Source organism: Coptis chinensis, chromosome 2 (assembly GCF_015680905.1).
Source record: "Coptis chinensis isolate HL-2020 chromosome 2, ASM1568090v1, whole genome shotgun sequence".
Lineage (NCBI taxonomy): Eukaryota > Viridiplantae > Streptophyta > Magnoliopsida > Ranunculales > Ranunculaceae > Coptis > Coptis chinensis.
This window is the reverse complement of record NC_141457.1, coordinates 111,620,440-111,645,008: the sequence shown is the minus strand read 5'-3', so window position 1 is coordinate 111,645,008 and position 24,569 is coordinate 111,620,440. Positions and strand designations below refer to the sequence as shown.

Sequence of the window (24,569 nt, the reverse complement as noted above, 5' to 3'; positions counted from 1 at the left end):
ATGAAACAACGACCCTTCTTATTCAGGGGGTGTTGATGTCTAACGCAAGGGTACATGACATTTGAAGAAATATTACTTTTGATGTTGTATTGTGTACATAATTTAGCTGATGAATGGATATGATCTAAGCCATGATGAGACAAGGTAAGAATAAAATTGTTTCAGTGTAGCAATGCGGTATGAGTTTATGCATGTACCCAAAGTAACTAAGTCTAGCTACGCCAAAATTATGAAATTCGACGAAGATGCATGACTCCTAATAGGATAAAAGCATTGTTAAAGTAGAATATGTTTATTTCAATGCGTCATTAAATCATTTATTATCAAACTTTTCGTTTATTCTTCTGATTCATCTATCAATTTACTCAATAATAAGTCATATAGGTAGTTTTTAGGTGGTCCTCTTGAATAATTAAAATAAATTATTTATGATTCACATTATTCGATATCCTTAGATATATATTATAGCTATACCTCTTGGCTCAATTTTTGGAGCTTTCAAACTTTTGTCTTGGACTCAACTCGAAGTTTTGTTATTATTGGTTAAATTTCAGTATTTACTCATTGATGTTTTGGATATAAAATTTCTATATATCTCAATATTCGCTTATTGACTCATAGTTAGATATGACATAGGTTATGTGCAACTCAACAACAAGAACATTGTGGGCAATGAATATAATTTGGTTATCGCTTAAACATATAGTATGTTTTGAGTGTTCTATTCCTTGATTGTTGCGTTATATTTTGATAGTTTATATAGATGAGGATGATAAAAAATATTATTTAAGACAATAATAACCCAAAAATAGAATCAAAACCTTTCTAAAAAAAAATTAGAATAATATAAACCCTTCAAACAAAGTATACATATATTATAAACAATGAATTATTAGCTATCAATATACATATATTATGTATTCAAGTGGACTTTAAGCTTTTGAGTCATTAGCTATCTATGTAACAAGTCCGGCCATAGGCCGGGCCAAATGGCTAGTCAAGAAAAGTAAACAAGTTACACATAAAACCACAAGTTAAACACCTGTCACTTTACGCTCTTACATCTACGATCTACCAACCCTAAAATTGGGAAATAAACTTCAACGCAACTGAACGAGGCCTACACTTCGCTTCCAAGGGTTGAAGCTTGTGCAAAGTAAGTCCAGGCCCTTCGCTCATGTCAACCATTTCTTCTCCAACTCTCTCCCAATCAAAACATTGAATTAAGGCCCCCAAAGTCAATCCAACCACACGCATGGCTAATCCCTCACCAGGACAACCTCTTCGCCCTGACCCAAATGGCATCAGTTTAAAGCCATCTCTTGTCCCTTCGAGACCATCAAACCGCTCTGGTATAAATTTTCTGGGATCAACCCACAAGTTAGGATCATTTTGAATGGCCCATAAGTTTACTAATAGTGTTGTGCCTCGTGGAACAGTGTGACCTGCTACAATGCACTCTTCAGATGATTCGTGAGGAATTAGTACTGGACCAGGTGGGTACATTCGAAGTGTTTCACTGATGATGCTTTGGAGGTATGGGAGTTTGTTGACATCGGATTCATCCATAAGTACACCTTGTTTCAACTTGACGTCAATCTCTGCTTGGGCCTTCTTGAGTACTTGTGGATTGTTAAGCAAAAGTGCCATTGCCCATTCCATGGTGTCTGCTGAAGTGTCTGTTCCCGCTGCAAACAATGTCTACACGAAAATATAGCACTCAGTCAATACTCAATAGTGAAAAAAAAAAAAATGGTACTCGCTGTGGGCACAGGCGCACAGCCCATTTTGTGTTGGGTAGACCCAAAAAAAAAATTATTTTATAAATTTACCATTGACAAAAAAAATCTTAATTTGTATTGGGCACCCCCCCCACCTACATCAAAATTAACTTGTTGCAACCTCCTATTGCCTTTACCCTAAAAGACTCTACTTCCCGAAAAAAAAAAAAACAAAATTCCAAAAACAATTCTCAGTCTAAGAATTTCCAAAAACAAACATATCTAGACGCCCATAAATACCACTATGTAGTTCGCTCAATCGACCTAATGAAGTCGCCCAGAGAAACTAGAGCGACATCATAAATCGTTGGGACACCGTCAAGTATTGCTAAATCGTTGGGACATCTAATTCCCAAACAACCCGCCAGTCGTAGAAGCTAAGCCCAAACTACTTCACCACATCACTCGAAGCAATTCCCACCAACTTCCCAACAACAGTTTATTTCTACAAACTTCTTTTCTTCTCAAAGATATGTTTGTTTCCAGCGACTATGGAATCATTAGATGTACTGACAAAAAATGAATGGTCGTATGAGATGGCAATATCATTGACCGCAGACTGACAAGAAAGTACTGACGACGCTTGAATTTATGAGAGAATGAGGACGAGGCTTGAGTTTAGAACAGTAGAAGGGGAAATTATAAATCTTTGTCTTCACTCGTGTGGTGGACAATTAACTGGTCAGTCACTTCAAAAGTTCTAACACTTTGGCTGATTTCTTTACCATCTACATCCTATATGACTTTGTACAACTGTTTGGAGCCGCTACTGATGTTGAAGGATCATGGAACCATCTTAGGTGCAGAACTAGCCAAACCAAATGATTTGTTAGGACTGATTCATTTAAAGCATTGACGAACCAATTCTAATAGAATTCCCTTGTGATGAAGAATCAGATCCAACAAAAGTAGGAGAGTAGGAGATGAATTTTTAATTTGGCTGGAGACCGAATCAATTTTTGGTTTTTGGTTTTGATAAGTTTTTGGTGAATTCGACGAAGGGTGGTGACTGGTTATCTCGGGTTTTTTTTGTTTGGGTTTGGTCATAGGATTTGCCTAAAACTCTCAGTTGTGCCCAACATAAATACAAACCCCAAATTAGACCGGGGTCTGCCAAACATAAAATGGAGTCTGTCAATAACAATACCCAAAAAAATTTGGACCAAATTAAAGTTTAATAGGTTTGAGGAAGACATTTATATTGGTTTGTTTGGTTGTTTCTAGTAAACTACCACATATATTTTTTTTTTCAAAAATGATGTTGGGATTTTGCAGAACCCGATCTGTATTATAACTTCTTATAAATTTCAGTTACATCTTTCTTTATTATAAAACTTAATCTATTATATAAAGAGGGTATAAATACATGAGGTTGCAAACGTTCTCCTAATGAAAGTTTTGCCAGATGATCTGCTACTTGGTTTTCCTCTCTGTAAACATGAATTAAATTCACTTCATGAAGTCTTAATAAGAGACTTTTAATTGTAGTTACAAGGTTCCTGTTGGAGTTATCCCTCACATGAGGAGAGAAAACAGAGCTGGAGAGAAACAGGCAAATTCAAGCGTTGAAATGTCGAGATACCAGCCGATGAAGCGCGACTCACCGCCGGGTTCCATGAACTAGGGCTACCAGCTTCCATGAGGGGCGACCAGCCTTCCAAAGATATCGAAGGCCAAGGCCAAAGAGGGGCGGCCAAGCCCAGTCTAATTTTCGTGGGCTTTGCTTCAAGATTCGCTGAAATTTGGTTTTGGAGATAAAACCAAAATCAAGGTTTTGAAAACCTAACCTAACAAGTCGGCGGATTGAATCCGCACTAAAAACAAAGAGAGAACCTTTTGAGATACAACCCTCAGAAAGAGATAAGAGTGATCTAGTAAGGTGAGAGACCGAAAGGAGAGATTGTAATCTTCCTTCCCACTTTATTAAGAACCGGCTCTTGTGGAAGTAGGCATCATTGGCAACCACGGTAAATCTTTGTGTTGTGGTTTGCTTTTACTTGCTTTACATTATTATCCGCTGTTAATAGTTGTTTAGCGAGTTGGGCATGTTAGTATAGGTTGTAGTTGATATTTAGATTTTGTCCGGAGTTGAATTGTGTTCAAATACAAGTTATCCGTGTAAATGGGAATCGATTGGTATTGATATAATCCCCAACAAGTGGTATCGAGCCAGGTTAGAATAGCTGGGGTGTTATCCGAATCTTGGTCGGGAAAGGTGTTTGGCCTAAATTCCCCGAGAGAAGATTTGAGGTTAAATAACTTGTAGAGATGGACCATTCCGTGAACACTGTATGATGAGTCCGAATAGGAAGAACTACACCATCCGGAAAGCCAAGATGGAAGACTTGCTATACCGCAAGGACTTGGCACTTCCCATTGAGAACGAGGGAGTAAAACCGTAAAATCAATGAGGCCGAAAGTGAAAAAGCTTGACGTAAAGCCGATTGGATACATTCGACAAAGGATTGACGACGTTGTCTTTCACCATGTGGCCAAGAGACTACGTTCCTTCATGGAAGAAACTCGAAGACCTTTATGAGAGGAAGCCCGGTGGAAACAAAGTGCTAGTCGTTAAGAAGTTTGCGACACGGCACCAAGAAGGTTCTTCAATGTCTAAGCATCTTAATGAAGTACGTATATCATCAATCGATGCATTTGATGAAGATCAATTTGGGAGACGGTTGAGGCTTTGTTTCTATTAGGCTCTCTACCCGAAAGTTGGGAGACATTAGCGCTTCTTACATGGAGCGCCCAGGATGGAATTGTTACCATGGCGATGGCTACCACGCCTTTGTTGAATGAGGAGACTAGAAGGAGTGCAAGAAGCAGCTCTTCTTCACTCGCAGATCCTTTTTCACGAGAAACGGGGAGAGGTCAAAACAGAAAACCATCTCGCTCTGTGAGGTGATGACGTATAAATCTAGGGGGAAGCTAGAACTCCTAAGCGCAGAGGCAATGTTACTATTGTGCCAAAAAGGCCACTTCAGATATGAGTCGCGAACATCAAGAGGGATGAGAAGAATAACCGTGTATGAAGAGACATGGTGCGAGGAACGAAACACAGCAGAGATACTACCGCACTAGTCGACGACCTAGTGGGAATCAGGTCGATTATGGTGTGTGCCGCCTTAGTACCTCATGTCGATACGAGTGGGTGATAGATACTGAGCATCCTATCACGCCACAATCGCGATAGGGGATTCTTCACTATCTACACCGTGTGGTGAATATGGTGAAGTGAGGATGGGTAACAATGGCGCCCTCAAGATTATAGGCATTGAGATGTTCATATAGAAACCAATGTCGGCTACACCTTGACACTCAAGGATGTAAGACATGTCCCCTCGACATACGGTTAAGCCTAATTTCGCGGGAAATTAGATGACGATGGCTTTGTAAACTCGTTTGGTAACGGGGTATGGAAACCGGCGAGGTTCCATTGTAAGCAGCGAGGAAAGAAAACTTGCTCTCTTTACAAAACACGCTAGTTTGTGTAAAGCGTATTTAACGCGCGAAGAAGAAGCTTCATCCGAATCGCGGGCACAAGAGAGATCGCGGTCACATGGGCATAAAAGGGATGGAAGTTCTTGCTAAGCAAAAGGCGTGCGGACATTAAAGGTACACATTTAAATACATGTACTCATTGTTTGGTAGGAAAGCAACACGGTGTCTTTCCAAAGATTCCCCGCTCACGTAAAGGACAATCGTCGCCCTGAACTAGTGCACACGACTTATGTGGTCCCGCGGAGAGTAAAGTCCCACCGTGGAGCTTCGTGACTTCTTGACATTCATTGATGATGCGCCAAGAAAGATATGGGCCTATAGTCAAGACCAAGGATGAAGTACTTGGCGTGTTTGAGAGATTCCACAAAGATGGTGGAAAGAGAGATCGGAAGTTGTTGAAGTGTATTCGCCGATAATGGGGGTGAGTACATTGGGCCATTTTGAGAGTATTGCCGCGAGTCATGGGATTCGGCCATGAGCGCACCGCTCCCAAGACACCGCAATAGAATGGAATAGCGGAGAGAATGAACCGTACTATCATTGTAGAGGGATGAGATGCATGCTATCTCACTCTAAGCTACCTAGAAGCTACCGGTAGAAGCAATGCGTGATATACCCGTGCATGTGATCAACATGTCGCCGGCAAAGCCTCCTCAATAGTGATTATCCGCAGAGAGTATGGTCGGCGAGATGTTGATTATGGATACTTGAGGTATTTGGGTGCGCGGGCATTTGTGCATATTCCGGGCGATGAGAGATCCAAGCTTGATGACAAAGCCAAGCGGTGCATTTTTCTCCGGTTATGGAGATGAAAAGTTTGGTTACAAACTCTATGATCCGATTAACAAGAAGGTAATCCGGGTCGAGATGTTGTGTTTTTAGAAGACCAAACCATAGCAGACTTTGAGGAGGCGAGAAGCTGCGTGCTTTCACCAATGATCTTGTTGATTCGTGAACCGTAAGTTCCTACCGTGGAACGTCGCGTAAGGCATTGAGAATGCAGAGAACCATGAGTTTGAAGCTCATGATGAGAATCCTATTGCTCATGATGGGATAGAACCTATTGGTATAGAAGATGCGGATTGAGATGCATGAACCACCACCGAGCAGTAGAAGTGCAACCTCCCCGGCACCGGCCAGATGGGGCAAGGAGGTCCGACAGGGGAGAATAGCTTCAACCAGGTATCCACCACATACGCATTTACTACTATCTGGATGGTGGAGAACCTATGTACTATCAAGAGGCACTTGAAGGTACGCACAAAGAAAAGTGGTTGAAGGCCACGATGACGAGATGGATTCTTTGCATAAGAATCACACTTATGAAGTTAGTCGAGAAACCCACAGGGAGAAAAGTTCTCAAGAACAAGTGGATATACAAAGTCAAGCATGAGGAGAACAATCCTCACCCAAGGCACAAAGCTCGCCTTTGTTGTGGAAGGGATTCGGCCAAAGAAAAAGGGATCGACTTTGATGAGATCTTCTCTCTCGTAGAAGGAAGATGACTTCTATCCGGGTGGTATTGGGTATGACCGCAAAGTATGAACCTAGAGGTTGAAAGCAAATTAGATGTTAAGATGTTTTCTTCATGGAGACCTTGAAGAAGATGTCTACATGGACCGCCCGGGGTTTGAGGTCAAAGGCAAGGAGCACCTAGTATGCAAGCCGATAAAGAGCTTGTATGGGTTGAAGCAAGCACCGAGACAAATGGTACATAAAGTTTGATTCCTTTATGGCTAAGCAAGGATACAAGAAGTCCGCTTCCGATCATTGTGTGTTTGTTAAGAGATTTCCGATGGGGATTTCATTGTCTTTATCACCAGATGTGGATGATATGTTGATAGTTGGCCCAAAACATCAACAAGATATCCAAGTCGAAGAAAGACTTGAGTAAGTCCTTTTGAGATGAAGGATTTGGGTCAAGCAAAGCGCATACTTGGGATCGCTTAATCACCGTGACGAAAAGAGTGGGAAGTTGTGGCTTTCTCAAGAAAGCTACATCGGTAAGCGTGTTGAAGAGATTCAACATGGATCAAGCTGCCGGTTAATGTCCACTTGGTGGCCAGTTCCGCATGACCAAAGAGATGTGTCCAAAGGGTGAGCATGAGCAGAGTCGATGGAAAAGATTCCTTATGCATCCGCAGCTGGTAGTTTGATGTATGCCATGGTGTGTACTAGGACCGGATATTGCTTTCGCCGTTGGGGTTGTAAGCGCATTTCACAAATCCGGGTAAGAACATTGGGAAGGTGTTAAGTGGATATTGAGATATCTCAAAGGCACTTCCAAATCGTGGTTTGTGTTTTGGTGGAAGTAAGCCCTTACTTGAAGCGCTACACCGATGCGCATACATGGCGGTGATGTTGACTTCGATGAAGTCCACCTCCTGGTTATCCGGGTTACTTTTGCGGGGAGCGGTTTCTTGGCAATCTAAGTTGCAAAAGTGTGTTGCCCTCTCCACTACGTAAGCCAGCATATTGCAGCCAATCGAAAGTGTTGCAAAGAGTTGCTATGGATGAAGAGGTTCTTCGACGAACTAGGGCAAAAGCGTAAAACAGTTTGTAGTTCTACGCGATCGAGCGCCATCCACTTGAGCAAGAATCCGAAGTTTTCATTCTAGATCCAAGCACATACACGCGCGTTATCATCGATTAGAGAAGTACTTTCGAAGACAAGCATTTGTGGTATCGAGAAGATCCATACCGACAAGAACGGGTCGGATATGATGACCAAAGTCTTATCGAAGGTAAGTTTGATGTTTGTTGTCTTTATTGCGAATGGCATCACACTCCTCCCCTGTTGATTTGGCAATTGCATGGAGGTACCCCTCACCGTCGGGAGGGGAGATTGTCGAGTTATCCCTCACAATGAGGAGAGAAAACAGAGCCGAGAGAAACGGGCGAATTCAAATGTTGAAATGTCGAGCGCCGCCAAGGGATGAAGCGCCTTCAGCCAGTGGTTCCAAGAGACTAGGGGCACCAGCCCATAGGCCAAGGCGACCAGCCTCGATCCAAGATATTGATATTTCAAGGCCAGTCTAATTTTCGTGGGCTTTGCTACAAGATTCCCTAAATTTGGTTTTGGAGATAAAAACAAAATCAAGGTTTTGGAAAACCTAATCTAACAAGTCGAGGATTGGAATCCGCACTAAAACAAAGAGAGAAACCTTTACAGAGATACAACCCCTCGTAAAGAGATAAGAGTGATCTAGTAAGGTGTGAGACCAAAGGAGAGATTGTAATCTTCCTTCCCACTTTATTAAGAACCGCTCTTGTGTGGAAGTAGGCATCATTGGCGAACCACGGTAAATCTTTGTGTTGTGGTTTGCTTTTACCGCTTTACATTATTATCCGTTGTTAATAGTTGTTTAGCGAAGTCAAGGCATGTTAGTATAGGTTGTAGTTGATATTTAGATTTTGTCCCGAGTCAATCAGGTTCAAATACAAGTTATCTGTGTAGTGGGGGAATCGATTGGTATTGATATAATCCCCAACAGTTCCAGCATACCTTACCTTATCTAAATATCTATTCGGAAAAACATTTGTCTATATCTTTTGCTTGCCTACACATTTGTGTGGCAAACGAAAGACCATGTACAAAATTCAAACACTGCACGTACATACAAGTGTTTTTCATTTTTCATTTTTTTTTTGTTTTTTTAACAACGTCTTTTATATTTGGAAGATAATAAATATTACTATCCAATTACTATCCAATTACGGGATACATTTTACTATCCAATTACGGGACAGATAAGTAACAATGCATGTCTCACAACCAACATTCTATAACTTGTTCTTCCCTTTGAACCGAGTTCTTGGGATCTCCAGTCCCTAGGTTGGGTTACCATCATAGATGTTCATCATTCAATTGGCTTAAGTCCCACACTCCTGGCAGTAGTCCACAATTTTTCTCCGGCCAAAACTTTGGTAAATGAATCTGCTAGATTATCATCAGATCTCACAAAATCAATAGTCACTGCACTTTTAGATTATGTTTACGACAAATCTATCGTAATTTACCATTATAAAACTTACTGTGGACTCGCCCAATAGCAGCAGTGCTATCACAATGAATCAAAGTGGTTGGTACCGGATTATACCAAACCGGAATATGAGTGAGAAGATCTTGTAACCAACCAGCCTCCTCACTTGTAGTAGCCAAAGCAATCAGTTCAGACTCCATGGTAGACTGTGCTATAATGGTCTGCTTCTTGGACTTTCAAGATACAACACCTCCACCAATGCTAAACACATAGCCACTGGTGGCCTTAAAAGTATTTTGAGAGAGTGTTCCAGTCAGTATCTGTATACTCCTCAAGAACAGCAGAATATCTTTGATAATGAATACCCAAATCAATGGTTTTCTTTAGGTATCTCATTAACTTGCCAATTGCTTGTCAATGCTCAACAGGATTACTAGTATACCTGTAAAGAATACCTACTGCATAGGCAATGTCAGGTCTAATACAATCTGTAGCATATCTCAAACTACCAATGATACTTGCATATTCCTCCTGATTCACAGGTTCACCATTATTCGCAAACTACCAATTATTCATAATTGTTGATTCTATTGTTGTGTTATTTTCAATAAAATAGGTGGTGAAGTTGGGGTGGTTTTGTGGTGGTTTGATACCTTGACCTCTTTGTGGGATAGTGGTTTAAGTAAAGAAGTTTAGTCCCACATTGGAGAGGAAACACTAGTGAGTAGTGTTTATAAGTGAAATCCCCATACTAAGGGCGTGCCCTTAGAATACAAATGCTTTTGTGTTAGGAGGGAGGACTTACACAAAGCCACACGCGCGCCGAACTGAACCGGGCTAGGCTCGTGGCTTGGGCTTGGGCTATTTGATCCCTTATCGGGAAACAGAAACGTAGTGGACTAGTAAACTCCAATCCTTATAAACGCCTCTTCCAGCATCGTATACAACATCTGCAAAACCTTATTTTCTAAGCTACGTTTTTGGGCAGTCATAATATCAGTCTCGTTGTTCATCTTTTTTCTTCTTTGTTTAAGTCACAAGAAACACGTAAAATTGATAACCGGCCGCCAGATCCCGGAGGTTGGCGTGGTCCGGCTCCCGAGAGAGATGAATAGATGCGAAACAACTTTAAAGAGAGCGTACCGATTCGTGTCTTAGCCTTCTTGTATTCACTGTTTGTTTTTGTTGCAGAAATTATATTCCAATAGATCTGTTCGAAGCTTCTAAAATTGAATCCCGAGTTTTACACTTGATGGAACTATAGAAAACTTGCTTTTGAACATACTCTACATGGTGAAACTGATCGAGAATATGTCAAATCTATCGTAACAGAAGAACTGGAACTTGTAGGTTTGAATTTATTACTCTTATAACATTTTTGGTAGAATTTATGTCTTTTGTTTTAATTCTGAAAAGGAATATGCAGGTGACGGCGCTAATAAAGAATACCAAGTCTTATGGAGCATGGTATCATAGGAAATTGATTTTGAATAAAGGGTTGCTGTCTTCATATGATCAGGAAGCTGATGGGCGGAACTTCCATGCTTAGAACTATAGGAGGTAAGGGTGGAATTTGAGCCGAGGGCTCGGAGCTCGGCTTGGGCTTGGCTCATTTAAGCTTGGCTCGAGTTCGCTTGTTTAACTATATGAACTGAGCTCGAACTCAAATTAAAGCTCGTATAACAAATGAGCTTGATGAAGCTCAGCTCGTTTAGCTCAAATAGCATATTTATAGTGTAAAATAACCGAGCGGCTCGGGCTTGGCTCGTTTAAGCTCGGCTCGAGCTCGCTTGTTTACTATATAAGCCGAGCTCGAGCTCAATTTAAAGCTCGTGTAATTAGCGAGCTGAGCTTGAGCACGGTAAAACTCGGCTTGTTTAGCTCGAATTCCACCCTTAATAGGAGGTGGTTATCTGGCTTTGGTTGGGGCAACGTTCCATAATGTGCCGTAATTCTTTCATTTTTGCTATCCTTTTCCAGATTTGTTGCTGCATTGAAGAATGTGCCGAAAGAAGAGGAGATAAAGTTCACAACAGAGATGATATGTCACAATTTCAGTAATTATTCTGCATGGCATAATCGTAGGTAAAATTTTGTCTTGCCTGGTTTATGTGCTTCATTGTGTTCTAAATTTTTTAACTTCTAGATCTTATTCATATTAGTATAAATAACCCCTCAGCATATAACACCATAGTCAATTCTATATTTCTCCCTTACACAGGAAGCAGTCAATGTAGAATAAATAATGTATACTATATGTGTCAGGTTCTCCAGCTGCAGTTCTGCAAACTAACACTCTTGCGGTGTTAAAAGTTAATACCAACAACAAACAACTCAGAACTTAAAGTCAATAGCAAACCAATGCCAAATATCATTATAACAATATATGGACAATTGATTTTCACATTTTCGTCAAGTCTGTGCCCGGGGGAAGGGTGCTGTTAGGATTTTTGGTGTTTGCCCCGTTTTAGACCCTCAGTGCCTTTGAAGTAATATCTCAATCAGCTTTGTGCTTTTGGAGCAAAATGATTAACATACTATCAGATTAGTTGATTCTAAGAGGTATAGGCTTAGCTTTTTAATCCAGTGTGTGCACTGAGTTCGTTGTTGTGAAATCTGTACCTAGATGGTCTATCAGATGTTCTTACAAACTTTTGGTTTTCTTTTGTATAATGCCGCCACTAGACTCCTGCCACTGTTGTCAATGCCACCATTCTGGACTTCTGGTCATCTTTTTCTCGTGCAGCCAAGGTTGTCATAGCAACGTGGTCCACCTAAGGCACAAAGGTCTGCTAGCGCCGTATGGCGTATGTCACAAAATAGTGTATATATGTATATATATAATCATCTAGTCGGGGTTGATCTAACCAGCCCATCGTATGTTTATGTATCTGTTTTTGTCTATGTTTGTGTGCGTGTTTGGCTTTTGTTATATTTATACTTATCGTTAAAGAGGTATGTTGCAGTGCCATTCTGTCAGAGTTACTGAAGCAAAAGGATGAAGGATTCAGTTTGGAAGAGAAGATTTTGAGAGAAGAGTATGAGATTGTACATAGAACTTTGATGGAGGAAGATGTTCAGAGTGGTTGGTTTTATCATCTCTGGCTTCTGGAAGAAACCGTTGCTCCATATGCTCCTGTCCTTGTTTCTTCTTGACCAGTTGATGGTTCAGATCTGACTGTTTCGTTTGAAAACAACATGGATGGTTGCCTGTTACCTACGTTTCCTCTCGTTCTTTATTTCAATCAATCTGTAGAGGGCTTAAGCACTTCTAATGTACAATTGATGTTATGTTCCCTATGGAAGATCTTACTTGGAGGCCACTTTCATCAAATAATTCAAAGAAAGCACAGACTTGGGTAACATTCCTGAAATTTCCTCATACAGAAGATGATTCTTCAAAAGCATATCCGGTTGAGGTTAGGATTGGACATTCTCAGGGTATTGTTTCTTCAAGTGTTTCCAAGTTCCAACTACAGTTTTCCTTCACAGTTTGCATTTACAGTGAGTCTGAAGCATACCAAATTGAAGAGTGCCGAGGGAGTTGTGGGTTTGAAAATGTTGGACTGGAGTGATGGCAGTTTGCATACTTGTCATACTTATTTGGACTTAAGTCTGATGTTATCCTTGGGTCAACCAAGAATAGGCAAGGATCCTGAGCGAACAACTTCAGCGTGGCTTCTAGAAACTTTAAATTCCGAGATTGCCGTCTTCCAGGACTTCTTTTTCTGGTATATTGGTTTTCCATGTTTATGTCAGAACTTACAAAAATTCTACTATTACTTAGAATCACAGGCTCATGAGGTTTATTGGTCAGTGGGAGGTCCTGCAGTTAAATCCTTGTCTTTGTGAATTCGAGTTGAATTCTCCTCCCATGTTTTTACTGCCAATGACCAGGTATGCTGCATTCTCACAAAAACAAGTGATTGTTAGAGTTTTAGTGCCAATAGAGCTGGATGATCTGTCTGCTATGGTATACAGCAAGCCGCCTAGGTCTTGTATAGCTCCGTTATATGTCCAATTTCCATCTCATTGATTAGATCAAGGACCAAAATATCGATATCGGTTAATATATCGGTGTACTCAAAAATCAATATATATCGGATATATATATTTTTTTTTTGTGACCAGTCCAAACTATTTAAAATATCAGAAATATTATATATATCGAAAATATAATATCGGAAATATATTAGAAATATTAGATTTATATTAAAAAATGGTCAAAAAGTCAAATGATATATATCGGATATATCAATTATCTCGGCGATATAAAGTTCTATATCGAAAATTTTGATATATATTGGGAAAAAAATTTTATATTCTGTAGATATATATCAAAAATATCGATATCGATATACCAAAATAACGATATATATATCGGCGATATATAAGATATATAGGCGATATTTTGGTCTATGGATTAGATTGATTGCTTTTCATTTCTGTAAAACTATCACATGATTATGAAAACATTTCACTATAATTACGCTAAAAGTATTAACTTTTGGAGTAGGGATCCAATACATACTAAGTAGGAAGTGGCAATCCTAGTAAGTTATTCACAGAAAATTTTGGCATTATTAACAGATGATATGAGATGATGCTACACCAACATCAGAGTTGTTTCAGAAGCTGATGTTATTAGCTAAAATGTGTAAAGATAAAAAATAAAAACGCAAGATAAACTGACATTTAGACTTGAATTTTGCTACTTAAAAATAGCACCAGCGACAACAACAGACACATGGTAATGTCTCGTCCTAAATTAGTACAAGGAAATAAATCAGATTTGGTAAACGAAGCTCCAATCGTAGAACCTTGGGCAATTGGGCATGGTGACCCCTTCCAATCGTATTGTGGTAAAGTTTGTGGAAGTAGATCAAAGTATCAAACAGATATGCAATCATAATCTAGATGACCGTGGGAAACTTGAAGGTGAATATCAAGTTTATATACACGAATTACTTTGCACGACAAAGACACCCCATGTGATTAGAGTATTCCCAATGCAGATGAATATCAAGGGGAGGTGATAATATTCACCTCCAAATGGTCAAAATTTTTTGTCCAATGCAAATGCAAAGGTGAATATCAAAGTGACTATTTTTCCAAATCAAAATGAGACTGAAACCTTCAACCGAGATAGTAGTTGAGTTGGGAACTTTGGACGGAATGTTTTCTTCCGTTTTATGTGTTTTTTAAAAAAAAAAAATCGTTTTTTTTTTTTTTTTCGACGGAATGTTTGATTTTTTTTCGTCTCGCGTGTTTTTTCGACTTTTTTTCGGGTTTTTTTTTTAACTTCAGATGGGATGTTTCATTCCGTCCGGCGCGTTTTTTCGATTTTTATATTCAGATGAAATCAAACATTCTATCCGAGAATAATAGTCACATTTGCATTGGACAGTCTCACCTTGCTTTTCACCAAAACAATAGAAAAGAGGAAAAATAGAACTAACGTGGAGGTGAATAAGAGTGGCTTGCATTGGGAATGCTTTTATGTATTTTGATAAGTTATTATTTAGCATAAATCTAAGTAGGGTTAACTAGTATTACCCCCTAGATGAGCCAATTAGGATTTACTTCTTACTAGATGGGGAAATTAGGGTCTTCCCCTAAGTACACACAAAAAAAAAGTCAATTTGGATTGACCGTATTTATTTTGTGTGTATTTGGGGAAGAGACTCTAATTTCCCATCGGAAAAATCCTAATTGGCTCATCTAGTAGGGGGTAATATTCGTTAACACATCTAAGTACTCTATATATTGCTCTGTTTGGTTCGGTGCACCGAGTTGCAAATAACAAATAGTTGCAAATGGCATGTGATTGTAATGCATCTAATTGCATTGCATCCAACTTACTTGTGTTTGGTAAACCCAAGGCAAAAGGATGTAAAGTTGGTTATATTATTCCACTACTTTTTTTCACATCTTATAAAATTAGTTACATTATCCCACTACTTTTTTTTCACATCTTATATGAGAGAAACCACCTCTCTTGTGTTTGCATCTATTTACACAACTTTTTTGACTGCAAGTGGATGTCATGGAAACTACTTATATAATGCATATAATTGCAACTTGTTGCATTAACCGCCTATTCGCATTTTGCTACCAAACACTGTTTTGTGGGTGGTTCCATGGAAATAGGTGCAATTACATGTAAATACATCAAACCAAACAGAGCAATATAAATTCATCTATTACAACCGCTGATTAATGCAGATAGTAAACTAATCTGCATGGTTAATGCAGAAGTACCAAAATAGCTACTTTAACATTACGTACTGACTTGGGTCTATTTGTTAAGTAGCTTTATCAGAGTCTATTCAGGAGACCCTATTCAGCTGATGGATCGAGCCTTCTACATTTTTGCTATGCCAAAAACGCAATGCCATTCAAAACGGAGCCATAATATTTTTCTTGGTTAGACGTGGCCTACACATTGCAACCAAGGGCTTGGCCCTAGGTAAGTTAAGTCCAGCCCCTTCACTCATGTCCACCAGTTCGTCTCCAAACCTTTCCCATTCAAAACATTGAATCAAGGATCCCAAAGTCAATCCAACCATACGCATTGCCAAAGCCTCACCAGGACATCTCCTCCTTCCGAAACCAAATGGGATCAATTTGAATCCATCTTTTTCACCTTCAACTCCTTGAAACCTCTCTGGATTAAACTTCATGGGCTCTTTCCATACATTTGGATCCCTATGAACGGCCCAAAAGTTCATTAGGAGTATCGTGCCACTAGGCACATGGAAACCTCCCACATTGCAATCTTCAGAGGACTCATGGATCACTACTGGACCTGTGGGATATAGTCGAAGTGTTTCGTTGATGATGTTTTGAAGATACGGAAGATTAGGAAGATCCGATTCTTCTAATAGACGTTCCATCCCAACTTGTTGGTCGATTTCGTCCCTCGCCTTCTGTAAGAACTCAGGATTGTTGAGTAAAAGCGACATTGCCCATTCCATGGTCCCAGACGATGTTTCCGTCCCTGCTGTTAGCATAACCTGCACACAACATTTATGTAAAAGTACAAATCAAATTTTGCTAACCCAAATCCATTGGACCATTTGACAGTTTGACTGTCTGTCTGTTGTCTACTTGTATCAGCGAAATCACACTTGGTCGGTTAGCCCAAGTCCACTATGATTAGATGATACATAAGACCCAACCATTTAAGAACAAGTCCACTTTAATTGATGTGTTGAAAGTCAATTAACAAAGTAAATTTGGTTACTTCATGCAACCAAAAGCCACATAAGAATGTTTTCCTAGATTTTCAGATTTTGAAAGGAGACATACCGGACATTTTTTGTCACTGAGATTTGTGGTTGAGACTTGAGACCTTTAAAATTTTAGTCCATTAATGATTTTGCACGATAGTTGAAAGTACGTTTAATCATAAAATGTTTGAAATCTTAGGTAGTTTATGAAAATAACATATAAGAGAATTATAGAAATTTACCCCTATAATTCCTTTGACGATTTCGTCCGTGTAGTATTCTGGATCAAGCTTTTGCTGAGAGAGCAGCACATCAATTAAAATATTATTTTCTTCTCCATCCCCAGTTGTAAAACGATTTTTCTGTCGACGTTCATTTATTAGACTTTGCCAGAAAGTATCTCTTTGTTTACCTGCTTTCACCATTCTCTTCTCAAGTCCTTGCAGGTCAAACCACCGCAAAAATGGCAAAAAATCACTGGCATTCAGCGCCCCCATTAAATAAAATGTCTCAATAACAGTGTGTCGAAACCGTTTCGCCTCATCTATATCGACTACGTTTTCTCCATTGAATTTCTTGCCAGCAATCATTTGCATCAAAATATTAAGCATCAGCTCGAAAAACATGGTCTTAAATTCCACCTTACGAAAGTTTTTGTTATCTAGATTACCAAACAGTTGTTGGAGTAGAGAGCGGATTTCTTTGGCTCGAACACTAGAAAGTAACTGAAGTCTGTATGAAGAAAAAATCTCTAGTGCAGTTACACGACGGAGGTTGCGCCAATGATCACCATATGAGGCCCAAACGAGGCTAGTATAATTATAACCAAGGTATTCACCAACAATGAAACGCGGTCTATTTGCAAAGGCAATGTCGTTCTTTGCTAAACATGCCTCGATGGCTGATGGAGATGAGACGAGGACGACTTTGCGAAATCCGTATTGCAGAAATAGAATTGGACCGTATTTTTTAGCTAGTTTTCCGAGTGTTCTATGGAGGGGCTTTTTTAGGATAAGGTGTAAATGACCAATTACGGGAAGTGGAAAAGGTACTGATGGTTTGTTATCCTTGCTTCGATGAAGGACTTTCTTGGATACAAGGATAAACAAAATCAAGAATGCAACAATATACAAGATTTCCATGCTTGGCGTATCTAGTTAATTCTGCTTGGAATGAAGTTCAAATTCTCGATACTGTATATATAGAGCCTAGTGATATGCCATAGAAAGTGAGAACTAGTGAAAGAGGGAAGAAGTTCAAGTCAAGAGTAAGTCAAATTTTCTTTATGAGGTGCCAGTCTTACCAAGGCAATGTACAGGGCCGGCTCAAGCCAAAATGTGGCCTTAGGTGAAGCCTTTATTTCCTAGGCCATCTATAATCACAAAAAAAAATCACTATATATTCACAATTTTATTATAAATTAATTAAGAGCGAAAATCTAGTATCATGACTCAAAATCGAACGAAAAAACGACAAGAACGTAACCAAATAAACGTCAAAACTATAAATAAATAAAATAATAGATTCATATTGAAATTAAAAAAAAAAATCAAATTTCACAAAAACTGTGAATATTAGATGATGAATTGATGATTAACCGTTTAAAACTCAAAAATAAAATTGACAAATGGTTAAACTTGAAATTGGTGAAATAGAACAAGTGAGAGAGAAAGATTTAATGAGAGAAGTGTAATGACAATTTCTTTAATTAAGACAGTTTAATTAAGAGATGAAGAAAATGCATAGAATGTAGAGATTCTTTCACTAAACGTGGGATTTTCCATTTGTTTTTATTTTTCTAATGAAACAATTTGATTAAATGAGCACACTCTGACAAAAACTGAAATTACTACGCGCTTGTAACCATTGGATTCATATTAATACATCGAGATGTCATTTGTGTTGTGGACTATTGGATTGTATACACTCCACATTAATTCACTCCGAAATTTAGTGCGTGGATAGAAAACCCATTTGTAAACAAATTGACTATCATATCCTTTTTTGGTGTTTTTTTTTTTTTATAAAATTAGATAATAATAAACAAATATGTGGATAAATTAGGAAATATGAGGCCTTAGGCGGCCGCCTAACTCGCCTAAGGATTGAGCCGGCACTGGCAATGTACCGTGTCAAAAATGGTGTAACATAATGCCAATTCATTGTCAACCACCTTAAAAATCAATCAAGTTGATCATGTATTGCGCAAACCCTACTGTATTCTTTGCTCACGAAACTATTTTATAAGATATCCTTGCACACTTCCTTGCACCATGTATATATTAGCATATGACTAATTGATAATTGTGGTGTACGCAGAAATTCAGAAAGTCTTCAAGTTTTTATTCAATCGGTTCTAGATCTGTTTAGTCGGTAGTTGCCAAATAAAAACATATCAGTTTAGTCGGTATAGACTATGGAGTACTCCAAGTTAAAGCCTCTTAAATGCAGCTACAACTGGCCAATCTGACCTACCGTACTGGTGTTTGTGCTGAACTGCTGATAGAGATAGAGGATACCCTCATAACAAGCTAGCTACAATCAGTCGAGTCTTTAGAAATTTGGAAATGCATCACGTTGAGAACTGAAAATAAGAATAAAAAAACAAAAATAAACCGGACTATGTAGTAGGTTAGTCAAATGAGCGGAGCGAACGTTCTGGGCTTTTCCTCTCCCATCTCTCTCAATTACTTAGATTTGCTTTGTAAACACCCCAACATCACAGTTCTTTGCATTTAATTGTTTAACTTTTTGTATAGATGTTTGAAAAGTTTGCTGAGGGTTAAATTGGTTGTTTCTGTGTTTGGTGCACCAAGTTATCAATTCACGGATTCTTAGAGAAGTTGCCAGCACCTTTATTGAAGAAAATCTCACATGAATGTTTTTTTTTCCGATTGATTCTGTTATGTTGGGTAATTTGAGTTTTTGGTCTTTCATGATATTGTTGCTTGTACATGGAATGAAATTGGTTGGTTTTTTTTTTTTTTATGTTGGAATTTTTATATGAGTTCTTAGTGTGATTCATATTTCTGTTACGTTAACTCATTGTTATTGATTAGTTTGGAAATGGTTTTGGTTTGATAGTTTGATTAGTTTATCTGTAATTGTGACTTAAGTTATCAGCATTTCACGATCTAACGATCCAATTATTTATGGAGAGACAAATGTCTGGTTTTTGTGTGATTAAATACACTATTTACGTTGAGACCATTGGTTGCATTTGTCAGCCATGTTTGATCGTGAGTCGGATTGAAATTGGTAGTATAATTACATTTGTCAATTTTCATTTGCATTTGAGATTGTGTTTGTCATTTTTTTGTTGGGTGATATTGAGATTGAGAATTTTAAATTATGACAAATTGAACACGAGTTGAGTGACATTCAATTGAACAACCATGGCATGTTAAGGGCCTCCTCACTTCAATGCAGTATACTTAGTTAAGATGGCGACTTCTATATTAAATGAAAAAAAAAACGGCGACTTAATTAATGTATATATACATCGAGGGTCAGGTAGATTTAGACACAATTGCTTCTTAGAAAGTCGGATTTGTAGAATATATACACACATGATCTCTACCCCGACATGTGGTCAGATGCGCAGCAAGAACACTCCCTTATATCTAGTTGATGCAACTGTGGCCGGACTCAGTGTTTCATTTAGGAGGCTTCTAGCTCAATTGCTTGTTTGACCCGTTTAAAAATTGACCATGAGTTAAGCTGTACAAGAATTGTCTCAGTTAGTGAAACGGTTTCGTTTGAGTGTGTGAGAATGGCTAAACTCCATCACAGTGAGTGTCTTTGATCAGTTCTTCTAACTTAATAAAACTAGATAACTGCTAAGCAGTGTGGGCCTGAGCAGGGTGGAAAAGAGAGAGAGAGATGGGTTTGTGGGTAGAGAGAGAGAGATTAGGATTTGGTTGAGAGAGAGAAAAGAAAGGAAAGAGAGAGAGAAAAAGAGAGCGATAGGTGAGGACATAGAGAAACCTACCAAACTATTTTTTGTCCCACATACCTACACCCCTCCCAAAAACGTTTCCGCTCACTGGTTGGATTTATCTGCATTTCCATTGGTTCATCGATTTTTCCACATTCTTATCAAGAAAAGTAAACAAGTTGCACATAAAACCACAAGTTAAACACCTGTCACTTTACGCTCTTACATCTACGATCTACCAACCCTAAAATTGGGAAATAAACTTCAACGCAACTGAACGAGGCCTACACTTCGCTTCCAAGGGTTGAAGCTTGTGCAAAGTAAGTCCAGGCCCTTCGCTCGTGTCAACCATTTCTTCTCCAACTCTCTCCCAATCAAAACATTGAATTAAGGCCCCCAAAGTCAATCCAACCACACGCATGGCTAATCCCTCACCAGGACAACCTCTTCGCCCTGACCCAAATGGCATCAGTTTAAAGCCATCTCTTGTCCCTTCGAGACCATCAACCCGCTCTGGTATAAACTTTCTGGGATCAACCCACAAGTTAGGATCATTTTGAATGGCCCATAAGTTTACTAATAGTGTTGTGCCTCGTGGAACAGTGTGACCTGCTACAATGCACTCTTCAGATGATTCGTGAGGAATTAGTACTGGACCAGGTGGGTACATTCGAAGTGTTTCACTGATGATGCTTTGGAGGTATGGGAGTTTGTTGACATCGGATTCATCCATAAGTACACCTTGTTTCAACTTGACGTCAATCTCTACTTGGGCCTTCTTGAGTACTTGTGGATTGTTAAGCAAAAGTGCCATTGCCCATTCCATGGTGTCTGCTGAAGTGTCTGTTCCCGCTGCAAACAATGTCTACACGAAAATATAGCACTCAGTCAATACTCAATAGTGAAAAAAAAAAAAAATGGTACTCGCTGTGGGCACAGGCGCACAGCCCATTTTGTGTTGGGTAGACCCAAAAAAAAAAATTATTTTATAAATTTGCCATTGACAAAAAAAATCTTAATTTGTATTGGGCACCCCCACCTACATCAAAATTAACTTGTTGCAACCTCCTATTGCCTTTACCCTAAAAGACTCTACTTCCCAAAAAAAAAAAAACTAAATCCAAAAAACAATTCTCAGTCTAAGAATTTCAAAAACAAACATATCTAGACGCCCATAAATACCACTATGTAGTTCGCTCAATCGACCTAATGAAGTCGCCCAGAGAAACTAGAGCTTACAATCGTTAAATCGTTGGGACACCGTCAAGTATTGCTAAATCGTTGGGACATCTAATTCCCAAACAACCCGGCCGGGTCGTAGAAGCTAAGCCCAAACTACTTCACCACATCACTCGAAGCAATTCCCACCAACTTCCCAATAACAGTTTATTTCTACAAACTTCTTTTCTTCTCAAAGATATGTTTGTTTCCAGCGACTATGGAATCATTAGATGTACTGACAAAAAATGAATGGTCGTATGAGATGGCAATATCATTGACCGCAAACTGACAAGAAAGTACTGACGAGGCTTGAATTTATGAGAGAATGAGGACGAGGCTTGAGTTTAGAACAGTAGAAGGGGAAATTATAAATCTTTGTCTTCACTCGTGTGGTGGACAATTAATTGGTCAGTCACTTCAAAAGTTCTAACACTTTTGGCTGGTTTCTTTACCCTCTACATCTTATATGACTTTGTACAACTGCTTGGAGCCGCTACTGATGTTGAAGGATCATGGAACCATCTTAGGTGCAGAAAAAAATGAATGGTCGTATCAGATGGCAATATCATTGACCGCAGACTGACAAGAAAGTACTGACGAGGCTTGAATTTATGAGAGAATGAGGACGAGGCTTGAGTTTAGAACAGTAGAAGGGGAAATTATAAATCTTTGTCTTCACTCGTGTGGTGGACAATTAACTAGTCAGTCACTTCAAAAGTTCTAACACTTTTGGCTGATTTCTTTACCCTCTGCATCCTATATGACTTTGTACAACTGCTTGGAGCCGCTAATGATGTTGAAGGATCATGGAACCATCTTAGGTGCAGAAAAAAATGAATGGTCGTATGAGATGGCAATATCATTGACCGTAGACTGACAAGAAAGTACTGACGAGGCTTGAATTTATGAGAGAATGAGGACGAGGCTTGAGTTTAGAACAGTAGAAGGGGAAATTATAAATCTTTGTCTTCACTCGTGTGGTGGAAAATTAATTGGTCAGTCACTTCAAAAGTTCTAACACTTTTGGCTGGTTTCTTTACCCTCTACATCTTATATGACTTTGTACAACTGCTTGGAGCCGCTACTGATGTTGAAGGATCATGGAACCATCTTAGGTGCAGAAAAAAATGAATGGTTGTATGAGATGGCAATATCATTGACCGCAGACCGACAAGAAAGTTGTGAGGGCTTGAATTTATGAGAGAATGAGGACGAGGCTTGAGTTTAGAAACGTTAGAAGGGGAAATTATAAATCTTTGTCTTCACTGTGTGGTGGACAATTAACTAGTCAGTCACTTCAAAAGTTCTAACACTTTTGGCTGATTTCTTTACCCTCTGCATCCTATATGACTTTGTACAACCGCTGGAGTCGCTAATGATGTTGAAGGATCATGGAACCATCTTAGGTGCAGAAAAAAATGAATGGTCGTATGAGACGACAATATCATCGAACCGTAGACCGACAAGAAAGTATTGACGAGGCTTGAATTTATGAGAGAATGAGGACGAGGCTTGAGTTTAGAACAGAGAGAAGGGGAAATTATAAATCTTTGTCTTCACTGCGTGTAGTGGACAATTAACTGGTCGATCACTTCAAAAGTTCTAACACTTTTGGCTGATTTCTTTACCCTCTACATCCTATATGACTTTGTACAACCGCTTGGAGCCGCTATCGATGTTGAAGGATCATGGAACCATCTTAGGACTAGCCAAACCAAATGATTTGTTAGGACTGATTCATTTAAAGCATTGACGGCGAACCAATTCTAATAGAATTCCCAATGATGAAGAATCGGTTCAACAAAAGTAGGATAATAGGAGATGAATCTTTAATTTGGCGGGAGACCGAATCAATTTTTGGTTTTTGGTTTTGGTAAGTTTTTGGTGAATTCGACGAAAGGTGGTGACTGGTTATCTCGGGGGTTTTTTTTTGTTTGGGTTTGGTCACGGGGTTTGCCTAAAACTCTCGGTTGGGCCCAACATAAATACAAACCCCAAATTGGGCCAGGGTCTGCCCAACACAAAATGGAGTCTGTCAATAACAAGAGCCAAAAAAACTTGGACCAAATTAAAGTCTAATAGGTTTGAGGAACACATTTATATTGGTTTGTTTGGTTGTTTCTAGTAAACTACTACATATATTTTTTTTTTCAAAATGATGTCGGGATTTTGTAGAACCCCATCTGTATTATAACTTCTTATAAATTTCAGTTACATTTTTCTTTACTATAAAACTTAATCTATTACATAAAGAAGGTGTAAATACATGAGGTTGCAAAGGTTCTCCTAATGAAAGTTTTGCCGATGATCTGGCCGCTTGGTTTTCCTCTCTCAGAAACATGAATTAAATTCACTTCATGAAGCCTTAGTAAGAGACTTTTAATTGTAGTTACAAGGTTCCAGCATACCTTACTTTATCTAAATATCTATCGTTCGGAAAAACATTTGTCTATATGTTTTGCTTGCCTACACATTTGTCTGGCAAACGAAAGACCATGTACAAAATTCAAACACTGCACGTACATGTAAGTGTTTTTCATTTTTCATTTTTTTTCTTTTTTTGACAACGTCTTTTATATTTGGAAGATAATAAATCTTGTCTTAGTCGTGTAACTCAAGTGAAGCTTCCAGAAGTCGCACACTTCTTTAAAGAACGGGGCAGACCTGCGATTAGGGAGAAGAGGGAGGTGCAAAAGAGCAGGGCGCGGGGTAAGATGAGCGGGAGAACGTCGAAGAAGTCTGTGATGGAAAAACGTCGGAGTGATCTGATATTCTTTTCTCTGTTATGTTCTGAGATGTTTTAGATTGCTTTTATATGTAATTCGGTATTTGAAGGAGTGGGGAAGTTGTATTTTTTTTCATTTTTTATTATTGTCAATTGCCATATTTTCAGCTCAAAGGGATCAAATAT

General features: G+C 39.0%; 1 protein-coding gene, 1 long non-coding RNA gene and 2 pseudogenes across 2 annotated transcripts; 1 reads left to right on the top strand and 3 right to left on the bottom strand.

Moving 5' to 3' along the window:
- Nucleotides 1–1,041: 1,041 nt before the first annotated feature.
- Nucleotides 1,042–9,468, bottom strand: LOC147520675 (cytochrome P450 81Q32 pseudogene; annotated as a pseudogene).
- A 934-nt stretch (nt 9,469–10,402) lies between these two features.
- Nucleotides 10,403–13,396, top strand: LOC147520674 (uncharacterized). Its single transcript, XR_015212762.1, has 4 exons — nt 10,403–10,618; nt 10,695–10,828; nt 11,174–11,353; nt 12,235–13,396. It is a non-coding gene; the product is annotated as an uncharacterized LOC147520674 (long non-coding RNA).
- A 1,914-nt stretch (nt 13,397–15,310) lies between these two features.
- On the bottom strand, nt 15,311–17,687 carry LOC147520673 (cytochrome P450 81Q32-like). The gene is made up of 2 exons (XM_086592189.1): nt 16,743–17,687; nt 15,311–16,284 (listed from the first exon to the last, which is right to left on the bottom strand). The coding sequence occupies exons 1-2, from the start codon at nt 17,640–17,642 to the stop codon at nt 15,667–15,669; spliced, it is 1,518 nt and encodes a 505-aa protein (XP_086448315.1). The 5' UTR covers nt 17,643–17,687; the 3' UTR covers nt 15,311–15,666.
- A 2,792-nt stretch (nt 17,688–20,479) lies between these two features.
- On the bottom strand, nt 20,480–21,389 carry LOC147520672 (cytochrome P450 81Q32 pseudogene; annotated as a pseudogene).
- Between the last annotated feature and the right edge of the window lie 3,180 nt (nt 21,390–24,569).

Excerpts from the sequence above, each read along its gene's own strand:
- LOC147520673 (XM_086592189.1), bottom strand. The coding sequence starts at position 17,642 with ATGGAAATCTTGTATATTGTTGCATTCTTGATTTTGTTTATCCTTGTA. Across the intron at positions 16,285-16,742 it reads TCGTCAAAGGAATTATAGGG|GTTATGCTAACAGCAGGGAC; the intron begins GTAAATTTCTAT and ends TGTTGTGTGCAG.